Below are 27,376 nucleotides of genomic sequence, written 5' to 3' on the forward strand. Positions count from 1 at the left end.
TTCATTTGGAGGTACTTCATAAGTACCATTTTACTTATATGCTAATTTTAGGTACTATAAATGAATATTGTAGATAATCTTTTTCTTTTTTTAAAACAATCTCAAACTTTCAGAAAAGTTCCAAGTAGAATACAAAGAACTTTCTTCCTCTGAACCATTAAGTTGCAGACACCCAGCCTGCTTAAGTCCCAAGTACAATACAAAGAAGTTTTTTTAAAACCTTTAGCCATTTGAGAGTAAGCTGCAGATGCCTTCTCATCACCCCAAAGATAAAGACTTTCTTTTACATAAAATATATCAAAATAAGGAGATTAACATCACTATATTACTACAATCTAACTCTCAGACCTTGCTCAGGTTTTGTCAGTTTCCACAGTAATTTCATTTGTAAACAGGAGGATCCAGTTCAGAATTCTGTATTGCATTTAATTGTAATGTCTTTTTATACTCCTTCAACTTAGAACAATCCCTCAGATTTTTCTTGATTTTCATAACCTTGACACTTCAAGAGATTACAGGTTAGTTTTGTTGTTAGATGTCCCTCGATTTAGATTTGCCTGATATTTCCTCATGGTTGGATTCAAATTGTGTTTTTTGGCAGGAGTGTCTCAGTAGTGATGTTGTGTGTTCTTATTGCATCCTATCCTGTGGCATACGATTTCAGTTTGTGCCATCGCTGATGATGTACACTTTGATCACTTGAGTTAGATGAATTCTCCCAAGCTTCTTCACTAAAGTTTCCCCCCCCCTTAGTAATTAATAAGTATTTTGTGGAGAAGTATTTTGAAACTTTATAAATCTTTATCACATTTGCTATTTATTCTCAAAATGTCCCAGTTTGGCCACTGAAAGCCCCTTCCAGCTAATTTCTGTGTTTTGACTTGCTTTGAGCACTTCTTACCGTTTGATGCAAGAAAATGTCCCAGGTTCACCTTGTACATACTTTCCCTGCTGTAGCCATAGAATCAGCTGTTTCTCCAAGGAGTGGTTTCTTTCAGTGAAAGGTATTTAGAAAACCTAGATTTGGGTGATGTATGTATTTCTGTGTCTATATATAGAAAACCATGAGCTGGTACCAATTTTTCCAATTTCAAAACGTGTTTGTTTTCTAGCGTTTGTTCTCGTTTTCTCCCTTTCCAAATTTATAACTCTCTTCTCTTACAAGGAGAAACCTGATTCCCAATATCCTTGGGATCAGTCACCAAAATGTAGCCAAACTTCTGTTGCCACTGCTGCTTTCTCTCCTGTGAATATCATTTTCACTCTTCTTAGGCTCTGATTTCTTGTGCCAAGATGCATTCCTCACTTTAGGCTCCTCAGATAGTTCATACTGAGGATGTCACCATTCTGCTTGACTTCTATCTAGTACCTCACTCTGGGTTCCCTCACCATCCTACATATGGACACCTTGCTCATTAATGTGGACTCCAACACCTCCAGGGAGAAAACCAACATACAGATATGTTTCTTAAAGATTGTACTTAATGTTTCTGTAAAAGATTGTCACACCAAAACTTTTAATGAAAATTATGATCAGATATGTTCTCACTTTATTATTTTTTTTTTAATTTTTTTAACATTTATTTATTTTTGGGACAGAGAGAGACAGAGCATGAACGGGGGAGGGGCAGAGAGAGAGGGAGACACAGAATCGGAAGCAGGCTCCAGGCTCCGAGCCATCAGCCCAGAGCCTGACGCGGGGCTTGAACTCACGGACCGTGAGATCGTGACCTGGCTGAAGTCGGACGCTTAACCGACTGAGCCACCCAGGCGCCCCAGATATGTTCTCACTTTAAAATTTAAACCCTCTTGAGACTCTCACATCTCTGTTAGCGATAAGACTAATCTTCCTCCTTATTTTCCCTTTTATCCGAGAGTTCTCAGATGTACTTTTAGGGGAGTCTTCTTAACGTAATTTTGACAGTAAAGTGAAAATAGTTCTTTGGAGGGGTGCCTGGGTGTCACAGTTAAGTGTCAAACTTTGGCTCAGGTCATGGTCTCATGGTCTGTGAGTTCAAGCCCTGCATCAGGCTCTGTGCTGACAGCTCAGAGCCTGGAGCCTGCTTCAGATTCTGGGTCTTCCTCTCTCTCTGCCCCTCCCCCACTCACGCTCTGTCTCTTTTTCAAAAATAAATAGACATCAGAGTAAATATAAACATAAAATAAATAGTCCATTCGACCTAGCTTTGCATTCTAGTTGTCCCATATACTGATTGTCACCTTTTATTGGTGACTTAATAGTGTCCTCACCTATTTTAATTTTTAAGTAACATTTGCCTACGTCTAGTGGTAATAGTAGCTATCTCCATCTCTGTTGTTTTATACCCTTAAGTTAACTCCACTTAGTGATTTTCAAACCTTTTTAATGCAGTGTTACTAACGTTCAATGTTGGTGGTGTTTAAAAATTTTAAATGTACTGTAGTATGGTATTTTGAGGGTTAAATGTGCAAAGATATATCAGGTGGTTTTAATTTTTAAAATGTACTGAGGTTTGGTATTTGAGTATTAAATGTGCAAAGACAGGTCACAGTTTATTGCTGGAAGAGCATTTTCCCTACCGATAATCTTGTGATCCAGGTTTGTTGATATCTATGTGTCTCTTAGGTCTGGGAATGAAACATGGCCTTTGCCCTTGAGGGGCTTATTCCTAATCAGGCCTACTTTATTGCTCCCCAGTATTCTTCCATTTTTTTCCTAAGTACTTTTCCATATATTTCTTTCTTCTTCCACTTCCTGCTGCTGCATTATTTTCAAAACCCCCATTTTAAACATGTCAAAATAGATAAATGGGATAGAGGTGTACTTTTCCTTAGTGATTTTCGCTTTTTACAAAACAAAATTTAAGTCCTGCCTTGGACTTAAACTTTTAAGTCCATTTACATTCTGGCCCATGATTATTCTTTACCCTTATCTCCTATTGCTGTCCTAAATGAGTTCTTTCTAACTAAATGAGTCCTGAAAAATGCCTGTAGCTCACATTTGGCACTTAGCATATGCTATTCTGTTGTTCATCTTTTGTATCCTATTTCTCCAGCTCTACTTTTTGCAGCAGGAAGGGGTATAGTATCTTTATCTGTCTTTGTATTCCAATGCCAGGTTCAATACCCTGGCCAAAGTAGTAGTTCAGCAGCTTAAAGTAAGCAAAAACAAATATAAATAGTAAAGAGAGCATCCACAGCAACACTGCCTTGAAAATTCTCTGGGATCAGTGAAACAGCTTACAAATGATAAATGATCTGTTAAGGTAAATATACTTGTAACACTATTTTGTATGCTTAGATCACCTGTCAAGAAAATTGTTTCTTTAAATTATTGTTCTAATGGGAATAAATATTAATAACTTACAAAATTTGTAAGCTATCATTCACCTGAAAATCTTATCATAGAAGAGCCTTCAGATAGGACAGCTTTAATGCATTAAGGCCATATTTCTTTAGGAACTGTTGTACATGTGCAGTTACTTAGATGTCAATATGAGGAATATGAGGGAGATGCATGAAACAGAAAATAGCTTTATTTTTTCAAAACTGCTACAGAAGTAGATGAAACTAAAATTGAATGAAGGAGAAACAAAGCCAATCAAGCCCTTAAGAGAAATTTAAAATATATTTTATATTAGTATAGTCACTCCAACTTTCTTTGACTACTGCTATGGTATATCTTTTTCCATTCTTTCATTTTGACCTATGTCTTTGTATTTAAAGTGAGTTTCTTAAAAAGCAGAATCAGACCTATAAATATAGAGAACAAACTGATGGTTGCCAGAGGGAAGGGGAGTGTGGGAGGATAGGTAAAATGGATAAAGGGGAGTGGGAGATATGGGCTTTCAGTTATGGAATGAGTAAATCACAGGAATAAGAGGCACAGCATAGAGAACATAGTAATATTCTAATAGCATTGTATGGTGACAGATAGTAACTATACTTGGGGTGAGCATAGCATAACATGTAGAGAAGTTGAATCACTGTTGTACACGTGAAACTAATGTAACATTGTGTGTCAACTATACTCAAATAGAAAATTAAAAAAAAAATTGAGTTTCTAGTAGACAGTATGTAATTCAGTGTTTTTGTAAAATCTAATCTGATGATCTTTTATTTAGTGTGTTTAGGTTATTTACATATAATTATTGATATATACCATTTTGTTCCCCATTTCCTGCCCTTTTTTCAATTATGTGAATATATTTAATATTCTACTTTAAATTCATCTATTGACCTTCTGACTGTATCTCTTTAAATTATGTTTTAGTGGTTGCTTTAGGCTTACTCTTGACAACTAGAAATGTGGCCAGTTTGAATGGAGACATAGGCTGTAAATGTAAAATACACACCAGATTTCAAAGACTTACTACCACAAAAAGAATACACAGTGTCTCATTTAATAAGTTTTTTTTTTTTTACTGGTTACATGTTGGATGTTAATATTTAAACATATTGGGTTAATAAAATATACTAGATTGATATTTTAACTTTTAAAATATGGCTACTAGAAAATTTTAAATTACATATGTGGCTCACATTGTATTTCTGTTGAACAGTGCTGCTCTAGGGATTATAATATGTATACTGAGACATTCACAATCTATGTGGAGTTAATATTTTTACCACTTAAAATGAATGTAGAAGCCGGACAACTTCCCCAGTGACCTTTATGTTAAAGTTGTTGTATGATTACTTGTATATGGAATGAAAATCCACCAGACAGTAATGTAATTTTTGCTTTCAGTAATCATATGTTTTTTAAAGAACTTAAGAGGAGAAAAGTAGTCTCTTATTTTAGCTCTTGACTATTTTCTTGTTCTTTGTTAACGAAATTTCAAGTTTCTCTCATTTCTCCTCAGCTTGAAGAATTTCCTTTAGTATATGTTTTAAAATAGCCTTGCTTTTTCTTTGTTTTTCTTAACTGAAAACTTTCCACTTTCATTTCTGATAGATTTCTTTATTAGATATAGAATTCTGGGTTGACAATTCTTTAGCACTAAACATGTCCGGCTTCTTGGATCCCATTGTTTCTGATGAGAAGTTTGCAGTAATTTGAATCATCAATTTCCTCTGTATGCTGTTTCTCTATTTTAAATATATATTTTTTTCTTTTACCTTTACTTTTTTGCAGTTGATTATGATTTGTCTGAGCATGTTTATCTTTCTTTTGAGTTAATCCTATTCGGTATGTCCTAAAATTTGTGAATTTTGAAATTTGGGAAGGTTTTGGAAATTATTTCTGCAAAAATTTGTTTATGTACCGGTCTCCTTCTCTTATTTTTCTAGAACTCAAATGGCAAAAATAGAACTTTGAATGTTGTCCAGAGGACCCCAAGACTCTTCATTTTCTTTCACTCTTTCACTTCTCTGTTCTTCAGATTAGATCATTTCTTTCTCACATTTACTGACTCATTCTTTTATATTTCCAGTCTGTTGTTGAAATCTTATTTCAGATACTGTATTTTTCATTTCTAAAATTTCCATTTGTTTCTCTATTTTTTTAAGTTTAATTTTTTTTTTAATGTTTATTTATGTTTGAGAGAGAGACAGAGCTTGAGCAGGAGAGGGGCAGAGGGAGATGGAATCAGAATCCAAAGCAGGCTCCAGTCTCTGAGCCATCAGCACAGAGATCATGACCTGAGCTGAAGTTGGAGGCTTAACCGACTGAGCCACCCAGGCGCCCCTGTTTCTCTATTTTTTTATAGCTACTGTTTCTCTCCTGAGAACTTCTGTCTTCCATTTATTACTTAAGTGTTAATACTTTTAATATCTAGTGACTTGGATTAAGATCTGTTTTCTTTTCCGACAAAGGGCTAGTGAATTCCAATCCTACTACTTATAACTGACTTTGTGACCTTAGACAAGTTACTGAATTTCATTGTATATAAGATGGAGATGTCTTTGCAAAATATTGTAAAGGCTAAATGAGATAACTTAGGAAATGTCAGAATGTAATAGCTAGAAATAGTATGGAAAACATACCCAGAAGTCCAGCTCCTGGGGCATTTGAAGCATTTATAATAAAATTACATTAGGAAAGAAGCCCAATATTTGCCCACGCCTGATGTGAATGTAAAAGAATGTTCTTTCTTTTTTTATTTTTAAAGTAAGTTTTCATTGTAAGTCATGTATTTCCAGATTAGAATAGTAATGTTTTATAGAAGTAGGATTGTGTAATGCCTTGTTATGTGTGAAATATTCATTTGAGAATACATTGATTATATACCTATGTAACATGAAATGGTATTTATCTGAGATAACTACCTAACAAGTTTAAGAAGTTCAGATAATAGGCAGAGCTGGAGTAAAGAGAGAGTGAATGTCTTGCTTACTACACAAACAATTGCTTTTTTTTTTTCAATACTTGTTTCACTATAGCAATTTGTACCAATTTAGAAAGTATTAGAGAGTGACAATTCTTGAGGAACCAAAGAGTTCCTCAAGACATTTAGCATCTGTACAAATTAGAGACTAATTTCTGGAGTTGAAACTATAATGTAAGTAAGGTTGGTAAAATTTTGTTTAAACAGAACAGAGGAGTATTTTAGAAGCAGTGTTTTGAACATTGTCCCTTTTTTCCCTGTTGTCATAGATGAAATCCCATTTCCATTCTTCTGCAACAAGCATTCGTATGCAGTCACTTATTGTCATTAATTCCTGTTCTTTAATTCTTAGGATTTGTTTCTTTATTTGCAGGTGTTCCCTGTGCTGTATATATGTTTTTGGGATGTGGGTTGACCAAGATTGCTGTTTTGGGTCGGGAGTCTTTCTAACATAGGACAAGGATTAAGTTAAAAATATAATTGACAGTGTTTCTGTTTTGGATTAGAAAAAAAGATAAAAAGATACCAGTTCTTCCTCTGCTTCCTGTACTTCCATCCAGGATGCCTTTCTTCTCTTGGCTGTTCTGCTTGTGAGAGGGTATGGTGTTGATCCCAAGGGCTCCTCCTGGGATAGTTCTCTTGGGAAGTTTGATTGTGAAATGAATCTCTTCTTTTTTTTGTCTTTAATAGGCATAATACTTAATCTTCTGAATGTAAACTCTGCTTTTCCACACTTGTTACTCTTCTCAAGGGACCTGTAATAAGCATTGAGGAATTACTGATAAAAAGAAACCAAAAATGTAAGAGCTTTAAGTTTGCCTCTATCACTTGAATTAGTTATATTATTGTGTTTTAGTAGATGGGGATGCAGAAATGGAGAGGAGAATCTTGAAGACAAGTGAAGATTGCAGTCAGCTCCCCTTTCTGTTCCCTCCACCATACGTTAAGCAGCGGTGGAGTTATTAAAGAAAAATTGCATAAATATTGAGTAGGTTTTTTTTAAAGTTTATTTATTTTGAGAGAGAGCATGTGCATGCACAAGCAGGGGAGGGGCATGGGAGAGGAAGAGAGAATCCCAAGCAGGCTCCACACTCTCAGCACAGAGCCCAATGTGGGACTTGATCTTAAGAACCGTGACAGAATTGCATGAATATATATTGAAATTATTGGACGACATAAGAGGATACTGCCCTATAATGTTTCTCATTTGAAGAAATAGTGGAAGCCTTTCATATGATTTATCAAACTCTTTATGGTAATGTATCCATGCACATAGAAAGCACTTGTTTTTTGTTTTTGTTTTTTGTTTTTTTAAATTTTTTTTAACATTTATTATTGAGAGACAGAGAGACGTAGAGTATGAGCAGGTGAGGGGCCGAGATGGAGAGACACAGAATCTGAAGCAGGCTCCAGGCTCTGAGCTGTCAGCACAGAGCCCGATGCGGGGCTCGGACCCACAAACTGTGAGATCATGACCTGAGCCAAAGTCAGACACTTAACCGACTGAGCCACCCAGGTGCCCCTTGTTTTTCTTTTTAAAATAAAGTATTGTGGGGTGCCTGGGTGGCTCACTCAGTTAAGTGTCTGACTCTTGATTTCAGCTCAGGGCATGATTTAATGGTTGTGAGAGTGAGCCCCGTGTCAGGCTCTGTGCTGTGTTTGGAGCCTGCTTAAGATGCTCTCTCTCCCTGTCCCTCTGCCCCTACCTCCCACATGTATGCATGCTCTGTCTCTCAAAAGAAATAAAGTATTGCATCATAGATGTATTCTCATAGAGTGGACACCTGTCACATAAGAGTGTAACCCAATTGGGGAGTGAACTGTAGTGCCTTTCTTACCCCAAACAATGACAAACTGGTCAGCTCCATACCATTAGTAGGGTATTGGAACTGATCTATTTCTACACTGCCCTAGAATTTAGTGGGGTTGCGGGGCGCCAGGGTGGCTCTGTTGGTTAAGCCTCTGACTTCGGCTCAGGTCATGATCTTGTGGTTCATGAGTTCAAGCCTTGCATTGGGCTCTGCTGTCAGCACAGAGCCTGCTTCAGATCCTTTGTCCCTCTCTCTCTACCCCTCCCCTGCTTGCTCTCTCTCTCTCAAAAATAAACATTAAAAAAAAATACTGGAAAAAAAAGAATTTAGTGGGGTTGTAAAATTGTGCCTGTTGCTTTTAATCTCTCTGTCTCCATGGGCTATAGAATACACGATCTTTTAGTGTTACAGAAATGTAGGAACCAGAAATAGATAATTCAAATACCTCCTCTCAAGCTTATCAGTGGTGATATAACCGTGGGTGGCTTCTGTGTTGGTGATAGTATAGAACCATTGGAAAGACAGACTATGAAGGTGTCAGTGAAGCCATACCTTTGTTAAAAATGTTAACAATTTATGTTCTAGCCCAAAATTGTTTTTTCATGTTAGTCTTTACTTTTAAAACATTTTAAATTTTACTAACATATGTTAAAATTGACCTTTTTTGGGTGTGTAGTTCTGTGACTTTTAATACATGTATTTGTATTACTACCATCAGAGTCAGGATTTAGAATGGTTCCATTACCTCCAAAAAGCTCCCTCATGCTATCTTTGTAGTTAAACCTTTCTCAAACCTTTCTCAAATTGTTATCAGGTGACCACTGATAACAATTCTTTATCATTACAGTTTTTACCTTTTGCGAATATCATATAATAATGCAACTGTGTAGTATGTGACCTTTTGGGACTGGCTTCTTTCAGTATATTGTCTTTAAGATTCATTCAAGTTGTTGAGTGAAGCTCTGGTCCATTCCTTTTTTCTGTTTCTGTTTTTGTTTTTATTTTGGTTGAGTAGTATTCCATTGTATGGCTGAATGCACCATAGTTCGTTTATTTAGATTATATCTAGTTTATCAGTTCTTTCTTATTACTATCTTTGGTTTTGGTATCAGGGTAGTTGGGAAGTTTTTATCTTCCATTATCTGGAGGAGATTGTGTTGAACTGGTATTGCTTGTTTAAATGTTTAGTAAAATTCACCAGGGAAATTATGTGGGCCTAGGGATTTCCTGTTTTGGGAGGACTAGATTTAATTTCTTTAAACAGTACTAGGGCTATTCAGTGGTATTCTGCTTAGTTTCGCCAGAGGTTTAAATTTCATTGATTTTTTTTCCCCTAAAGAATGGGGTTTGGGTTTCATTGATTTTTCTGTTTTTCTGTTTTCAATTTCATTGATTTCTACTCTATTTCCTTCCTTCTGCCTGCTTTGTTTACATTTTTATTTAATTTTAGTTTAGTTTTTTAACATAGAAATTTAGGTCATTGATTTGAGACCTTTTCTGACCTTTGATGCAGTCATGCTTTCGCTACATCTCATGTATTTTAACTATTGATATATTTGGATTTAATTCTACCATTTTATTTTTTTGGTTCCCTGTTTTCTTCTGTAACCTCTTTCTTTGGATTATTTGAACATTTTTTAGTATTCCATCTTAATTGTGTTTTTGCCTATATATCACTTTTTTAATGATTACTCTAAGGATTGTAATATGTCCATTTGTTGTTCACAGTTTCCTTAGAATCAGTATTTTATCATTTCAGGTGAAATACAGAAATCTTATCACCCTGTAGGTCCTTTACCCTTTTCTCTGTATGTTGTAATTGTCTTGTGCTACATTTACATGCATTGGAAATTCTATTAGAAAGTGTTGTGATGTTTGCTTTTAATTGCCAAACATTTTAAAGAATTCAAGAGGAGGATAGTTAGTTATATTTATCCAGATATTTATCACTTCTGTTGCTCTTTTTTCATTTCTCATGTTGTATTTAAGGATGATTTCACTAGATTGAGGATTCTAGGTTTACAGTTCTTTTCTATTTTAAGCACTTCAAGAATATTGTTCCACTTCCTCTGGTCTGTGTAGTTTCTTTTCTTTTTCTTTTTTTTAAGATTTTATTTTTAAGTAATCTCTACACTTGATGTTGGGCTCCAACTTAAAACCTCGAGATGAAGAGTCACATACTCTTCCAACTGAGTCAGCCAACTGGCCCTGGATAAATGTAGTTTATGATGAGATGTCACTAGTTATTCAAATCATTAACCCACCTTCCCCTCATAATTAATTCCTTGTTTTTTCAGTCTGCTTGCAAGATTTTTTTATTTGTAACTTTTAGCAGTTTGACTGTGATATGTCTAGGCATGATCATTATCCTGTTTGGAGTTTGTGAGACTCTTGAATTTAGAGGTTTATATATCTTCACCAAATTTGGGAGTTTCTGGCCATTATTTCTCTTCGTCTTCCTTTTTTTGTGCTGCACTCATTTTCCTCTGCTCGGACTCTTGATGTGAATGTTAGGGTTTTAGTGTTCTCCCACAGGTCCCTGAAGCACTGATAGTTTTTTCAATATTTTTTCCGTTGTTCACATTGGGTACCTTCTTTTGATCTGTCTTCAAGTTCACTGACTTTCTGCTATTGAGTCCAGTATATTTTCTATTTTAGTTATTGCATTTTTCAGTTCTAAAATTTCCATTTGATGGTTCTTTACGTATTCTTCTTTTTTTTTTTTTTTTTGCTGTGACTTCCCAGTTTTCAATTTGTTTTAAGAATATTTGCTCTTGAGCATTTTTATACCTGCTTTCAAGTCTTTGTCAGATAATTCATCCAGTGCTCTAATATCTGTGTTATCTTAGTGTTGTTTCTGTTGATTCTTTTTTCCCACAGGAGTTTTGAGATTTTTCTGTTCTCTCTGCCAAGTAATTTTGGGTTGTGTTTTGGAGATTTTGAACATTATGATATGAATCTTGGTGTCTTATTTAAATGTTATGGAGAATGTTGAGATTTTTGCTTGGACAGGTAGTTGATTCAGTTGGATTTTAGGCCACAAGCTCCAACCAGCTTTCTTTAGGTTGCAGTTTTAATTTGTTCTGTTTTCAAAAGCTTTGCAGTACTATTTGGATTTTTCCCATATGTGTACTACCCAGTAGCCAATCTGACCTGCATGGGGGTTTATCCTATATTTTAGTCTTCAGAGCCTCCAGTATGCTACTTAGGGTTAAATCTATAGGTTTGCAGCTTAGGGGTGACCTAGGAGTTCATAAACAACTTATAAGTTGCTAAGTGCTTTCCTCTCTGTTATGTCCATGGTATTTTCTAGGTCCCTGGGACCTCCCCCCCCCCCATCCCTTTTGTATCCTCTGGCTAGAAACCCCAATCTTCATTTCATTTGTTCCACTGTGGTGCGTATTTTCTACAGTTGTATCTGGAACCAAGTGCCAGAAGACAGGAGAAAAATTGAAATTATTCCAGTTTCTTCAGTCAGTGAAGATGGTCCCTTTCCTTAAGAGTTTTAGGCTCCTGCTGGCTCTGCTGTTGCCACTGTTGCAGCTGTCACCGTTAAGACTGCTTGGGAATTGGGTTGTGGGGAGTGAAGAACAGAAGAAAGAAGAGATTTCCCTTACTCTTTCTTTTTTTTTTAAATTTTTTTTTTCAACGTTTATTTATTTTTGCGACAGAGAGAGACAGAGCATGAATGGGGGAGGGGCAGAGAGAGAGGCAGACACAGAATGGGAAACAGGCTCCAGGCTCTGAGCCATCAGCCCAGAGCCTGACGCGGGGCTCGAACTCACGGACCGCGAGATCGTGACCTGGCTGAAGTCGGACGCTTAACCGACTGCGCCACCCAGGCGCCCCAGTCCCTTACTCTTTCTAAGCAGTTAGGGGACTCCTTTTCTACTCTTTGGATAGAAATAGAGGGCTTTTTCCTAGAGCTTTTGCTTTCTCCATTGTTACCAACAGCCACTTTCTGGATTTTAGGCTCCGTTAAGCCCAGGCTGGGGCAAAACTGGATGGGAAAAATTAAAAGCCCACTACCAGTTTGGTAATATATCAGATTCTGGGCTCTTCCCCAGTCTACCTGCTATTATTTACTTTCTAAATTTCAATTAGCTGCTCCATTTATTCTGTCTGGGTTTTATAGTTTCAGTCAGTGAGATTAACAAGGTGGAATGTGCTTACTCCATTTTACTCAGAATCAGAACTTCTCAGTTTACTTACCAATTTTGGAATGTAATGGCTACTTGAATCTCATTATTTCGGTTAAATATGGTTTGTCAGTTACATTTTTTTTTTTTTTTTTTTTAGTATATGTGTGATCTTGTGTGTAACAGTGTAACCTCTGTTGAGGAGATGATGTTACATTAAATGTAAAAGGAAATAGGAAATTTAATTTCTCTTTTAGAGCATAGCGTTCATGAACTCTTAATTTTCCATAATTATTTAACATTTGAAAAACTGTTTTCCTGTTTTCAGTTTAATCTATATTTTCTGCCTGAGGATTTCCGGCTTGCCTTTCACTTTGGAGATGTTTTATTCTTTATTCATTGTAACCTTTTAAAAATGCTTTGTTTCAATAATTAAGTTATAGGTCACTGTAAAGCTTAGTATGAGGTGGCATACCTCGTATTAGTTGACTCTTTTGGCTCTCACATGTTGCAGACACTGCACAAGAATTTTAGAGACATTCTGAAGCATATCTTCACTTCCTAGATTGCTATGTGAAGCTGATTTTGTTATAAGACTGGTAAGTGTAGATGACTTCATCTTTTTTATTTTCAGTTTACTTGCTAAGCAACAAGATACGAGATTATTTGTTCATCAGTGAATAGTGCTTGGAAAACAAGCTTTTTTTCTGGATAGAGGCCTAGAACCAAGGAATTGAATATGAGGTTCCTAGAAATTCCTGTTGTTGATCAGCTGCTTACAAGCAACCAAGTCACTAATAATCTTCTCAAAAACTGACCCAGAAAGTATTTCTAGGGACCAATGTGCAGTAGTAACTTAAAGCAGAGCTCGTGGCTTATCTGTTCAGGCTGCTGTAATAAAATACCACAAACTGGGTAGCTTATAAGCAATAGAAATTTATTTCTCATAGTTCTGGTGGCAGGAGGGTTGGGTGAGGGCCTCTTCCATGTCACAGACTTAACCCTTGCATCCTCGTGTGGTAGACTGGGCTTCGGATCTCTCTTAGCCTCATTTATAATACAGGCCCTAATCTCATTCATGAGGGTTCTACTTTTTATGACTTAAGCACTTTTGAAAGGCTCCACTTACTAACATCATCACCTTTAGGAGTTAAGATTTCAGCATATGAATATGAATATGAATTTTAGGGGATGCAAACATTCAGACCATAACAGCGTGTAAATGAGCCCACTAAAACTAAAATTGATTCAAAGTATTGCATTTCATATCCATTTCAGTTTTACTGTTGATAGTTATAAAGTTCGGGTGAAATTGAAGCTATAGGTAGAAATGAAAATTTTGTTGCTGTTTTTGTAAATTTAGATACCATAATTTGTTGGTTCTTTATTGTACTTTCTGGTCAAAAATTTTATTTTTAACTGAAAAAAACGTGATGTTGAAAAAATACATAACTGTTGTCAGCATGAATAAAGAGAAATTGGTGTGTTAAAAGAATGAACATTTTGTTTATTAAAGACCTGTTATATTTTTAAATTTATGATGTTCAGTTAGCTAATTCATATACTCGGATAATTGCATTGAAATGTATTATTTTATAAAATTTGAAGAAAAAGATACTTCTATCAGTATGTATGTCCCAACCATTAATCTGAAAAACTTTTTTGGAGGATAAGCCTTCATGGTGTGGGTTCAGGCACAGTGGTGTCTTTTATGTTTGCCTGATGGTCATTTCCGTATAGGAAGTCTAACATCGTGAGAACTTCAGCTTACCTGTGTATCCTTTCTTTGTTTTGAAAATTAAAATTCTGTCATGTTAAAATTGGTAATTCCAGTTCTGAGTCCTTTAAGGATGGAAATGCCACAGTGGTACAGAATGGTCAGGGGGTTAGAAAAATATACTTTTAAATCTTTTGGTCTCAGTTGGGAAGCCTTTTTTACAAATGCACATATGTTGCAAGGATTTGGTGTTCATTATGTGCTCCTGTTAAATCTTGTGCTTACCCCCATTACAGCACCTGGGTACTGCATTGTAACTGTTGGTTTCTGTTTTTGTTTTTGTCAGGTGTGTCAGTATGGAAGACCTAATGGTACCTAGAAAATAGGGGCACTGACTAAATATTTATTGAATGAAAAAATAAGTTAAAGACAAGCTGTAGGAACGTGGGGAGTCTGGTGTAGGCCTATTTGAAAAAAGAGGGGAAAAAAGTGATTACTGGTTAAGTGTACTTAAGATCTGGAGTTGAGGAAGTAATTTAAATTCTAGTAGTTGTTAAATTTCTGTATGTTTTTCTAAATTGTCTTCATAGGTGATATGACCGTCTATTAGTTGGGGTAGATTTTTTCTAATTCTCCATTACATTGTTTTCAATTGATTTTTTTCCTGTATGCTGAAATGTGACTTCTTGTGCTTCTCTCACTAAACAAAATGTTATTATTATTTTTGCCTCCATTACCTGTTTGTATCTTCATATGTGAAGGCATAGGCTTAACTGTGTCATGCATTCTAAATAAATTATCACATTCAGGGCCCTCTGGAATAAATCATTCTTTATATTTTGTTGTTCTCTTTTATTCTAAACCCAAGATAAATATGGGAACAGCTGGGTGAAAGTGAAGTAAAATAGGACTGATTTTCATAATTCCCTCCGCAGAATCATTTGATGGAAAACTGATTGCATAACTGCTTGACCTGAAGAATTGTAAAGGTAAGAGAGCTTGTGAATATTTGTATATATATAAAAATATATTTTTATTTTTATATACATGGTTTGCTGGAGTTGCCATATTAAAACTGCTTAGTAGTGTTTTATCTCCTGTAATTATATAAAATAGGAAATATGATACAAAAATCCTAGGATTATTTTTTTGGAGTCCTAAACTTTGTCTTGCTTCAACCTTTTTACTTCTAGATAAATAGGAATTTTGATAAATACTGTCAGTATAGAATACAGAATGTATTTATCCTTGTATAAGATCTGTTTGAAAAGCAATTTGACAATTTAAATTTTGTGAACTTTTTACTCTTCACATTCGTTCTATATGTGGATATTTGAAATACAGAAGTTTTTTTAACAATGAAAATCTGTTCTTAGAGCATATAGGTTTACCAATCTTATATCTTATGGTATACCTAAGATTTTTGGGGTAGGGTGGTGTTCATGTTCTTGTGTTTGTGCCTCTGTGCTATTTGTTGAGTTCTTTTTTGCTAGTCTTGCTGCTTGGCACTTTAAAAGGATTATGTGATTATGTAATTTAGTCCTCATAATGACTGGTTACTACTGTTATCTCCATTTGATAGATGAGGAAACAGGCTTAAAGATGTTAAGGTCACTCAGCTAGTAAGTGGCAGACTAGTTGAAATTTGAACCTAGGGGCGCCTGGGTGGCGCAGTCGGTTAAGCGTCCGACTTCAGCCAGGTCACGATCTCGCGGTCCGTGAGTTCGAGCCCCGCGTTGGGCTCTGGGCTGATGGCTCGGAGCCTGGAGCCTGTTTCCGATTCTGTGTCTCCCTCTCTCTGCCCCTCCCCCGTTCATGCTCTGTCTCTCTCTGTCCCAAAAATAATAAATAAACGTTAAAAAAAAAAAAAAACTTTAAAAAGAAATGAAATTTGAACCTAGACAGGTTTCTTTGTAAAACCTGTACTTGAAGGGACATTCCTGTCTCTATACTGAACAGTACTAGTGTTAAACCTCCAGCAACCAACATGTAGGTTAGGGATATTTTAAACAAAAACTTGTCAGAATAGCCCATTAGAAGCAAAGAAGTGTACTTACAAAGTCTAATAAAATTATACAGTAGAAATCGGGTAGAAAAAACAAAACTTTGGGAGCATTTTGTAAGGGACTTAAAAATCAACAGTGACAGTGTAGGACTGAGTTGATTATGTAGCAGAGAGACTGGAAAGGAAATAATTATTAAGCTGAAGGAGTTCATTGCCTTAACCCTACTCTGAAGTGAATTAGTTGGAGGCACTAGAGCAAATATCTGTGATAGTTTAAGCCAGAATGATAAAATTAATGTAGATAAATCAACAAAATCACAGAGCCTTCAGGGGAGTTTTAAAAGGAACTCAAGGACAACATTGCAGAACCATTGACTCAGATGTGTAATAAGTAACTGTTGTGCCAGAGTATGGGTTGAATATGAATGTAGATAGATAATTGCCTATGCTTAAGAAAGCTTGAAGAGTTCTCTGCAATGAGGGACTGAGCCACATCTGTAAACTTTCTATGGGAAGGGCCAAAACGTAGTTACCTTAGGCTTTGCAGAGTATATGGTTTCTGTCGTAACTATTCATCTCTGCCATTGTAGTGCAAAAGCAGCCTTGGTCAATATATAAAGGAATGAGCATGGCTGTGCTTTAACAAAACTTTATTTACAGAAATACTCAACCAGTTTTTTGACCACTGGTCTACCATAATGGATACTGTCCCTCCCTAGACATCAATAAAAAATAGCCTTCCTATGGTTTCTTCAGCTGAAAATAACATTATCAAAGGGAAGATCAAATTTTTGAGTAGATGATTGGAAGGCTCTTAATGCCTTTATTTAAGACTGGAAATGGGATGGAAGATCCTGCATTTAATAGTAATGGTTCACATTTAAATGCTTATTACTGCTAGACAATGTCATGAGCACAAGTTTGCCTGACACCAGTGCCCAAGTCATTAATCACTGTAATATACCACTCAGAGTACCTTACGAAATACCCGCTCTTTTTTAATTGAATTTTTTGGACAGAGGATCGAATTTGGGTACTGGTTTATCTTGGATAGAAGATTGGAAATAAAGGAGAAAGAAAAATAGAGTATCTGAGAGAGGTTCTGGGAGTCACTGGATTCTCTGAATACCTTAGCCATGTGAATCAGCGTAGTATTTATATTTAGCATCTTCATGAAGATGTCCTTGGCATAAGTATACCCAACACAGGGCAACTCTTACTTTTTCCCAATATCCCTTTCAGACCTGGCTCCCATTTATCATATCTGTGCCCTTCATAATGGCAGGATTGGGTTTGGAAGTGGGGTGGGAAATAGAGTTAAACTGCCTCATAGCCTTTCATATGCCTTCTTTATTTGTACCCAAAGGATCTGATTGCACTTTTTTTTAATAAAACTTTTTTTAACGTTTATTTGTTTTTGAGAGAGAGCGTGAGTGGGGGAGGGGCAGAGAGAGAGGGAGATAGAATCTGAAGCAGGCTGCATGCTTTGAGCTCTCAGCACAGAGTCTGACCTGGGGCTTGAACTCAGGAACTGCAAGATCATGACCTGAGCCAAAATCGGATGCTTAACCAACTGAGCCACCTAGGCACCCCGCCTTTTTTTTTTTTTTTTTTTTTTCTTTTTTTTAATTTTTAGAGAGCGTGCAAATGCGAAAGGGGCAAGGGAGAGAGAGAATCTCCCGATGTGGGTTTTGATCCCATGACCCTGGGATCATGACCTGAGCAGAAATCTAGAGTTGGATGCTCAACTGACTGAGCCACCCCCTGCCCCTGATTGTACTCTTTTGACAGAATATTAGTAGACTGGATCAATTTAGTTGTTACTCAGAAATGTTATTTTGTATTTTTTCAGTCTTGTGTTTGCCTTTGTCTTTCACTTCTGTCTAGGGAAAACAAAGAAATGGGCAATTGACATTTTTATTACTCTTCCCTATTTTTCTGTTCTTATTAGCACTAATAATAATGATGATAATAATAATAGCCATTTATTGCATGGCAGTGGAGCTGGGATTTGAATCTAGGTCTAAGTCTTAACTAGGATGTTGATATCTTTAGATACCATGGACTTGCTTGAAGGACAGTAGGGAGGAAGCAAGAAGAGCGAGGTTTGAAGTTGAACTGGAGAGGGAAGAAATTCTGTTTTGTAGTAGATGGAAGGAAACAGGTTTTGGAAGAGAAAGAGGAGGAGGAGAAGGGAAGGATAGGAATTTTAAATGGAGCTAGCCACGGCTAAAATGTTTGGTTTCTATTACCAGGAACCTCTGGTCCCTTACCTGATTCCTTGAAACTGAGGTGCTTCAGTGACTACTACGATAGAAAATACACTGTTAGCATCTCACCTGTAACTTGAAACCATTTTCTATTATAGAGGATGGTAGTTATATCCTAGGGCTGTGCTGTACAGCACAGTAGCCAGTAACCACATTGGATTACTTAAATTTAAATTAATTAAAACCTAAATAAAATGAAAAATTTAATTCCTTAGCTGTACTAGACTCATTTCAAGTGCTTGATTGAACAATTCCCCATTGGGCAGTCCTGTTCTAGAGAACTGAACTCTCTTCTGCACTGCTGTTAACTTGAATGCACTGTAATGGCTGGCCTGGGATTCTCACTTCCATGTATTCCAAGGTTTGTGTGGGAGAATGAGTTTTGAGTTCCTGAAAACTTATTTCTATCAGTGCTTTTTTTTTTTTTATTCCATGTCTAAAAGTTGATGGCTTTTATGATAAATTTTTTAAATTAAGTCCTTCTTCCTAAACTTTTTATGAACATATTTGGAGTAGTATTTCAAATACATACAGAAGCAATATATAATGAAATAAAAAGGGTAACCTGGAAGATATAATTAAGATCATTATGTTAGGGGGACACCGGGGTGGCTCAGTAAGTTGGGTGTCCGACTTCGGCTCAGGTCATGATCTCACGGCTCTCGTGGGTTTGAGCCTGGTTGAGCTGTGCACTGACAGCTCAGAGCCTGGAGCCTGCTTCAGATTCTGTCTCCCTGTCTCTATGCCCCTCCTCCACTCACATTCTGTCTCTCTCTCCTTCAAAAATAAATAAACATTCAAAAAAATTTTTAAAAAGATTATGTTACGGATCTTGGAAAGGTGGAACCTGGAAGAGACATTAAAGATTGAAATTTGTAAATTAAAGTCCTCTGAAAAGTAAACAGAATTAACCTAAAGCCAAGAATGAACAACCATTCTTTGAAATTTATTTGAGGTAAACCAAAATTAAAAGAAAATTTGGTTTAATTTATAGATAATTAATTTACCAGACTTAGCCAAACTCATAAGTAGTCTAGGTAGAATGTGACATGATTAAGAGTCATAAATAGTTAATATCATGAAATTGAGTTATATCTAACTTTTTGGGTAACCACAAGGAGGGATAGTCTTGCCGACCTACAGCTTATCTCTTAGGTTTTTTTACTGACCACAGATTTTACTGGCTTAGGACCATGAGTCTGTATTGTATTCCTATGCTCGCTTTACTGGAAATTTAAAGCAAAATAGGTATTAAAAACCATGGATTCTTAGATTAAAAACTGGAATCTAGGCAGATAGAACAAATAAAAATGAACAAGTTAAAAGTTTATAAGTTGTTGAACTAAAACTTGTTGACTTTTATCTAGTGAAATTCTAAAACCCTTATCATTTTGAATGAATAAACTGGTAATGTGGCATAATTATTTTAAGTTATGACAGTAGTTATTTCATAATGTATTCAAGAAGAAGCACATAACTTGTAAGAATTTGGAACACAGTTTTTAAAGCAGATTTCTGACTTGAGGAAGGGCAGTCTGTAACTGATAAACTGTTGCTTATGTACTTCTTTGCATGAGTTAAAATAGAGAAGACAGTATTTACTGTAAAATTTTAATTATAATTTATATGTTAATATAAAAATACAAGCTTAATATTATTAAGGATGGAAATGTGAAAACAGCATAGATTAGACTATCGAATAGGACATAAATTATTTAGCTACATAAAGGAATGGTATATTGCATCTTTTGAGAACTGACTAGAACTTTAAAATATTCTTTTAATTTTCAAATTAACGTTTTATCACATTTAATTAACTCTCAACTTAAATATTTTTTATTCTTAGATATTTAGGATGCCAGGGGAGATGGTATGGTATGAATTTCCTCAAATAAAGATTATACTCAAATATAGATCATACCAGGAGCTCAGTATGCCTGTAAAATCAGTTAAGTTGGGACTTTGTCTAGAACAATGTTTCTCAGGCTTTAACATAGATAATGAATCAGGTGTAAATCTTGATAAAATGCAGATGCTTATTCACTAGGTCTGGAGTGGTGCCTGAGGTATCCTGCTTTTGTAACAAGTTGTCAAGTGATAATGAATTGATGAAGTGATTCTGAATGAATATCAAGTAGAGTAACCTATGACTATCTGAATATTTTTAAAGTAATCTTCTGTCAATTCCACTGTTGTGGTTGCTCAGGTCAGAATACTTTAGAATTATCCTACAGTCTTACTCTCTAACACATACTCGCATTCAGTCTGTCTAAAATTCTGATGACTGTCTTTTGAAAATAGTTGGAATTTGATCACTTTTCATCACCATTGCTACTATTCTGATATAGGCCACTGTCCCTTCCTAGATGACTAGTCTCCTTGCTTTTTCCTTGGCCACCACCTCTGCTTAAAACCTGCTACTGGCCCATGTCACTCAGAGAAGAAGCCAATGTGTTTACCTCAGCCTTTAAGGTGTTGCATGATCTTATTACCTCTCTGTCCTCATCTGCTACTTTCCCCATTTTTCATTCTGTTCTAACTACACTTGTCTCCTTGTTTTTCCTTGAACATATCAGACCTGTCCCCCTCCCCCTGCCTTTAGACTTTCATATTTGCTGTTCTTTTCTGCCTAGAATGCAGATCCTCTGGGTATTCACATAATTTTCTTTCTTGCTTCTTTCAGATTGCCAGTTAAAATGTCACATTATCAGAAAAGTTTTCCCTAAATACTTTGTATGAAATAACAGCTTCTCCACTCTCTCACTTATTAACCACACTAAGTGTATATTTATTTTATAATTGTATTATTTTATTTTCCTCAGCATCTCAGCATACTAGATATTTTAGTTTGTTTATTGTTTCTCTCCTACTTGAATGTAAAGGCAGGAATTTCTGTCTGTCTTGTTCAGTGCTATACTTAGACACTGACTAGAGTATACCTATGGCACTCAGTAAATCTTTGAATAAAAAAAAAAAAAAGCCCACAAGAAAGTCTTTGGACGTCTTTCTACCTCCCTTCAGAATAGCCCATTCCATTTGAAGGTTACTGCTGACCTTCTCCTTAAGCTTTCTGTTCTTCCAGGCTGACCATTCTACTACTTTTCGTTTTTTGTGTATGACATAGTTTCCAAGGCTGTTAGCCAGTTTAGTCCTCTTTCCTGGACATTTATCATTTTGTTGTTTCTAAACAACAGCATCAGAACTAAAACAAACGTTGCAAATGTACGCTGAGGGGGAAGTTTTCTCGTTTTTGACTTTCTGCCTTTATTAAGGCAGACTGTTATTAAATTAACTTTAAATTTTTTTTTAATGTTTATTTATTTTTGAGAGAGACAGAATGCGAGTGGGTTAGGGGCAGAGAGAGAGGGAGACACAGAATCCAAAGCAAGCTCCCAGACTCCAAGCTGTCAGCACAGAACCCAACGAGGAGCAGTGAGATCATGACCTGAGCCGAGGTCAGACGCTCAACGACTGAGCCACCCAGGTGCCCCTAAATTAACTTTTTAAAGTAATTCTAATCCTCACCGATTCTGGCTTTTTCATTCTACTAAAACCTCTAAATCATTCTTCTATGTTCTTATCTTCTGCTTTATAGTTGGTTTTTGAACCAAAGTATGGGTCTTTGCTTTTCTGCTTATTTAGCCTAGAAGAGAATTTTCCTGGGCAATACATACGTAATACAAAAATTACTTCATATAAATATGGGAGAATCATAACTGGTGAGATTGGGGATTTCTTGTGCCTAGATATTCCAAAATGTATTTGAACAGCTCATTGTAATAATCATGTGTCTTGCATCAATTCAAGAAAAAATTCTGAGTTGACTTAAAAAATAATTTAACCTCATAAACTTGTTCCCCTTGACTAACAAATTAATTTCCTTCCCCATGTTTCTCATTTTGCCTCTTGTAATCACCATTTTCTTAGTCTCTAGGCCAGCATAATCTTTGACTCCTTCCCTGTATTTATTTAGTCACCATATCTCAGATTCTTCAGTTTGCTAATTCTTTGCTTTTCCATTCACTTCACAGCCAGTTACTCTAGCTATGCAAATCTCTCTGGTTCTAATCTCTCCCTGCTCTAATCCATTTTTGTGCTTTGCTGGCAGATCATTCTTATAAAATATTTATTTATTTACATCACTTTTATCATTTTCAGTCTTCTTCAGAGGAATCTATTAAGACTGGATCTAAACTTTTCAGTCATTGGAGATCATCTGTCCCTACTTGATTTACATTGTTCTGCTTATCGCTTTACTTACCCATTACTGTAGTCTTTCAGATGAACTTCATGGCATATATTGCTCCTGTATGTCTACAGTCCTCTCTCTCATACTTTTATGCACTTACTCTTCTTGTTCTTGTCAGATTGGCCTAGTTAAATGCTGTTTTATTCCTTTATACTATGTTGTACCTTAAATGCCTTAAGCTCCTCAACACACATAACCTATTACCTTCAATGAAAACTCCAGTTCAAATTGATCTCTTTTCCCTAAGCTCCAATTATATTTATGCCTGTACCACAAAATTTATCATTTAGTCTTTGTTGCTTAATACTTGTATAAGGTTTTTACTTGAAAGACTGTGCTTGATGGCAAAGAATATAAAAGAGTACTGGATTATCGATAAAATTTACTGTCTTGGCTTGTACTGTATTCTTTTATGTGTAAAGTAATTTCTTACAGTTCTGGGTTTTTGTTTCTGTTTTTCATTGATATTGGGAGAAGGCAAACATAAAAATTCTCTATTTTAATTCATCCTATAGGATACCCTTTTTCAAGGAGAAATGAAGAAGAAAACTGTATATACCCTAAATGTGGGAGATCAGGAGTATGAAGACATGGAAGGTAACCTTTTATTTTTTATAAAGCTTGTGTGTGGAAAGTAAAACTTAGTGTTCTAGCCTGTTCATTTGTATGCATTTCAAAATACAAGGAGTTTTTTGTTTTCACTTATTTTTATCGTTCTTAAATTCTGAAATAATCTTCCTGAATAAGAAGTGCACACATTTTTTACTCCTCTTCCCATGTCTTATTTTTGATTGGCCAAGGTTTTTGGTTTGTTTCAGCTCTTTCTTTTTCCCCTTAAATTTTTATTCCCTACTGGTCTTACAATATACCTTTTTTGGTTTTTGATGTTGAAATCTTTGTTGGTTTTTAAAATAGCATTGATCTTTTCCTCTGCTTCTAAAATTAATATTTGAATATTAATTGTTAATAGGAGAAGAATTAGAACACTTTAACTCTGATCATTCTACTCTTGATTTATAGGTTATAGTCATCCATTATTGATTTTTTCAAGCACCACAAATTAGTTGACATTTTAATATAGATAGTGTTTGGGGGAATTTCTTCTTCCATGTCTTTTTTTCTTCCTGAGAAAGACTTCTAAGTTCTTTTAGTGAAAGTATGTTGGTGGTAAACTTTAAACTTTTTGTATTTATTTTATTTTCTTCAAAACTGTTCAAAGATAGATATATAATTCTGGATTGATTTGTTTCTCTTAGCACTTTGAAGATATTATTTAACCATTTTCTGGTTTTCTTTTCTTGCTATCAAGAAATCTCTTTTCAGGCAGACAGCTTCTCCTCTGCTGTCCTGTCTGCTGCTCCCTTGGGGTGTATTCAGTAAACTTCTATCTCCTTTGTTCTGCCCTCAGCTGAATCCTTTCACTGCCTTTGCCACTGGCTTCTACCCAGTTATTGCCCCAAATTTGAGGGCTCCCATCTGATTGGACAGACACCTCGTTTAGACACCACAGGAACCCTAAAGACATGAGGAAAGAAGCTGGCAGCACACAATTCCTTTTAAAGCTGGCTAGATCCTGTATTTCCCTATAAAACCCCCCAGTCTCTTCCTCAGGGCAGCCTTGAAGGTTTTTTGAAGTCTTAGACTGCTTCCTTTGCCTGCCAAAGTAATAAACTATTTTTTCCTTCTTAATAAAAAAAAGAAAAGAGAAATCTCTTTTCAGCCTAATTGTCAGTCCCTTATAGATGATCTGTCCATTCCCCCATTTGACTTTTTAAAGTTTATTTATTTTGAGACTGAGCATGCACATGTGCCCAGGGGAGGGGCAAGAAAGCTGGAGAGAATCCCAAGCAGGCGCACTTGGGGCTCAGTCTCATGAACTGTGAGATTATGACCTGAGCTGAAATCAAGAGTTGGATGCACCTGTGGACCCCACATTTTACTTCTTAGATCTTTTTTTTTAATTTTATTATTTTTTAAAATTTATATCCAAATTAGTTAGCATATAGTGAACAATGATTTCAAGAGTAGATTCCTTAGTGCACCTTACCCATTTAGCCCATCCTCCCTCCCACAACCCCTTTCTTCTTAGATCTTTTTATCTTTGATGTTGTACTGATTTGCTACATTTTTTCTGGCATGGATTATTTTTATGTTTCTTGTAGCATACCTATATGTCCTTTATCTGTTAGATCTTTTTTGTTTACTTTCTCCTTTCTCAGCCATTACTGCTTTAACTATGCATATTGGGCTTCAATTAGTGTGTTAGACTTTGTTCTGACCTCATTTCACACTCTTCTTTCTCCTTTTATGTCTCTTACTTTTCTCAAATTTCTTCCAGTTCACAAATATTCTTTCCTTCTGGGTCTAACATGGTGTTTAATTATTCTGTATGGTACTTGAAAATTCTTATATTTGAAGCCAATGGGTATCTAAGTACATTTATAGTTAATAAGTATAATGTATAAAATATTAATATAAAAAATAAATCTAAGTAAATTCTTATTTCTGCGATTCTTACTCAAGGCAACTTATTTTGTTAGGTTTGGTATTGTTTGATTATGAACTCACATTTGATAAATTTTATCTCTAGAATTCTGAGGGCCTAATAAGGAATGTTTTTCTTCAGAGGATTTGTATTTGCTTTTCTCTGAAGCCATGTTTTACTTTAGTCCCGTTGGGGATCTTAACTTAATATTAAAGTTTCTTGGGGCGCCTGGGTGGCTTGTCGGTTGAGCGTCCGGCTTTGGCTCAGGTCACGATCTCACGGTTTGAGTTCGAGCCCCGCGTAGGGCTCTGTGCTGACAGCTTAGAGCCTGGAGCCTGCTTCGGATTCTGTGTCTCCCTCTCTCTCTCTGCCCCTCCCCCACTCATGCTCTGTCTCTCTCTGTCTCAGAAATAAGCATTAAAAAAAAAAAATTAAAAAAAAAAAAGAAAGAAAGTTTCTTAGGATCAGTTCCTCTATCTGGGTTGTTTGTAAGGGTTAGTCTGTAGTTATGAACACTAATATGGACACTTGCTCCCAGGATAATCCCCATTTTTCCATTTGCTTTGTGTACATTGTTTGCATTTCAGCTGACCATTTCTTTATTTTTGTTTCATTTTATCTTGAACCTTGGAGTTTCCTTTAGTTTTGAGCCAACAATGGATACTCTTGTAGGTTTAATTGCTGGTGGGCATTTAGATTAGTACAAACTGTAAGGGATGTAATTTGACAGTATCTATTCAAATTACAAATGTACATACATGTTGATGTAGCAGTTTATTTTTTAGAAATTTATTTTGTAGATATGCTGTTTTAAAAATGTGAAATGACAGTTTTTCATCACAGCATTGTTTATAATAGCCAAAGGTGGAAAACAAAGAGAATGTCCATCAATAATAGGTTAAAACAGAAAAATGCAGACTAGTGTATATAGTGGTCTAGTATTTGTATGAAGAAGGAGCTTTAAAAGGGCATGTTTTAAGAGTTGCTTGTCTATGCATCAAAAAAGAAAAAGGTCTTTGGAAGAACACGGAAGAACTTAATAGTTGTTACTTGTTGCATTCAGTGGGACTGGATGGATGGAGTAGAGCTTTAAAAGGGCATGTTTTAAGAGTTGCTTGTCTATGCATTAAAAAAAAAGGTCTTTGGAAGAACACGGAAGAATTTAATAGTTGTTACTTGTTGCATTCAGTGGGACTAGACGGATGGAGTAGATTTGAATGGGAGATTTGTCACTGTAACATTTTTTTACTTTAAAGTTTTTGAACCATGTTACTATTACTTATTTTAAAATTAATGAAAAATTCTTTTTACTCCCCTATTAAAAAAGCATAAATAAGTAAATGTTGAAGGTATTATGCTCAAGGAGTATGTTTATCTAATTACTCTGTAGTAGGAGGGCCCCTTAGAATATCTAGTTCTGGTTACTGCCACAAACATATGTCATTTGGTTTGGAGAACTTGAAAGCATATGTGACTGCTTTACTTTATAGGTGAAGAAAACAAAGATAATACTGCTACCACTGGTCTGTTGTACAGTGAAGCTGACAGATGTCCTATATGTCTTAATTGCCTATTAGAGAAAGAAGTTGGTTTTCCAGAAAGCTGTAATCATGTCTTTTGCATGACCTGTATTCTTAAATGGGCAGAGGTGAGTATGGCAGTAAATTAAATATTACTGTATTTTAGTTCCCTAAGATGGTATCATTCCACCTAGAGTTGGTAATGCCTTTTATAAATTATTTCACAGTAACATATTTTCCCCTTACTGTGGACAAATTTCCTTGTATTATTCAAATTCGGTTAGTATATTTTCTTTTTTTTTTTAACACATTTTTTTGTTCTTTATAATTAGATTTTAAGTGCATATCTTTAAAAAAATCTTATGGGAATAATAGATTAAATTTTTTTTCTTTGGTAGAAATGCAGTAATTCATACATGGTGTACTTGACCCAACTCTTGGGATAATACTGCTTATTACTAATATTACCTTCTACCTGTTTTATGCTTTATATTTTTCAGAGCATTTTGTTGTTGTTTATTTAATTTAGTTAGAGAAAGGGTGGAGGGAAGAGAGGGAGAGAGAATCCCAAGCAGGCTCTGTGCTCTTAGTGCAAAGCCTGATGCAGCTCTCGAACTCACGAATTGTGAGATCATGACCTGAACCGAAACCAAGAGTTGGACGCTTAACCAACTGAGTTATCTAGGTGCCCCTTTGAGAGAATTTTTAAATAGATTATTTGATTTCTTCTTATATCAGCTTTGTGGAATAAGAGCAGATGAAGTAGTGTCACAGATGAGGAACTTGAATTTTGTGTTCCTAGAACTTGACCAAGATTTCATAGCTTAAAGAGGAAGAGGTGAATTTAGAACTGTATTTTCTGATACCATTTT

The 27,376-nt window shown here is 35.6% G+C and overlaps 1 protein-coding gene across 4 annotated transcripts in view; it reads left to right on the forward strand.

Annotated features, from left to right (window-relative positions):
- The window catches only part of SCAF11 (SR-related CTD associated factor 11), a 71,893-nt gene that overhangs the window by 4,889 nt on the left and 39,628 nt on the right, over positions 1-27,376 (forward strand). For 3 of the 4 annotated variants that reach the window (XM_040488359.1, XM_040488361.1, XM_040488360.1), the window contains exons 2-4: positions 14,911-14,964; positions 23,015-23,096; positions 26,475-26,632. In XM_040488359.1, the coding sequence (XP_040344293.1) occupies positions 23,036-23,096; positions 26,475-26,632 (219 nt within the window). In that variant the 5' untranslated portion in view covers positions 14,911-14,964; positions 23,015-23,035. The remainder of the gene's footprint in view (positions 1-14,910; positions 14,965-23,014; positions 23,097-26,474; positions 26,633-27,376) is intronic. The other variant, XM_040488362.1, reaches the window with a different exon arrangement.

Source organism: Herpailurus yagouaroundi, unplaced genomic scaffold, assembly GCF_014898765.1.
Source record: "Herpailurus yagouaroundi ecotype Mexico unplaced genomic scaffold, PumYag 166, whole genome shotgun sequence".
Lineage (NCBI taxonomy): Eukaryota > Metazoa > Chordata > Mammalia > Carnivora > Felidae > Herpailurus > Herpailurus yagouaroundi.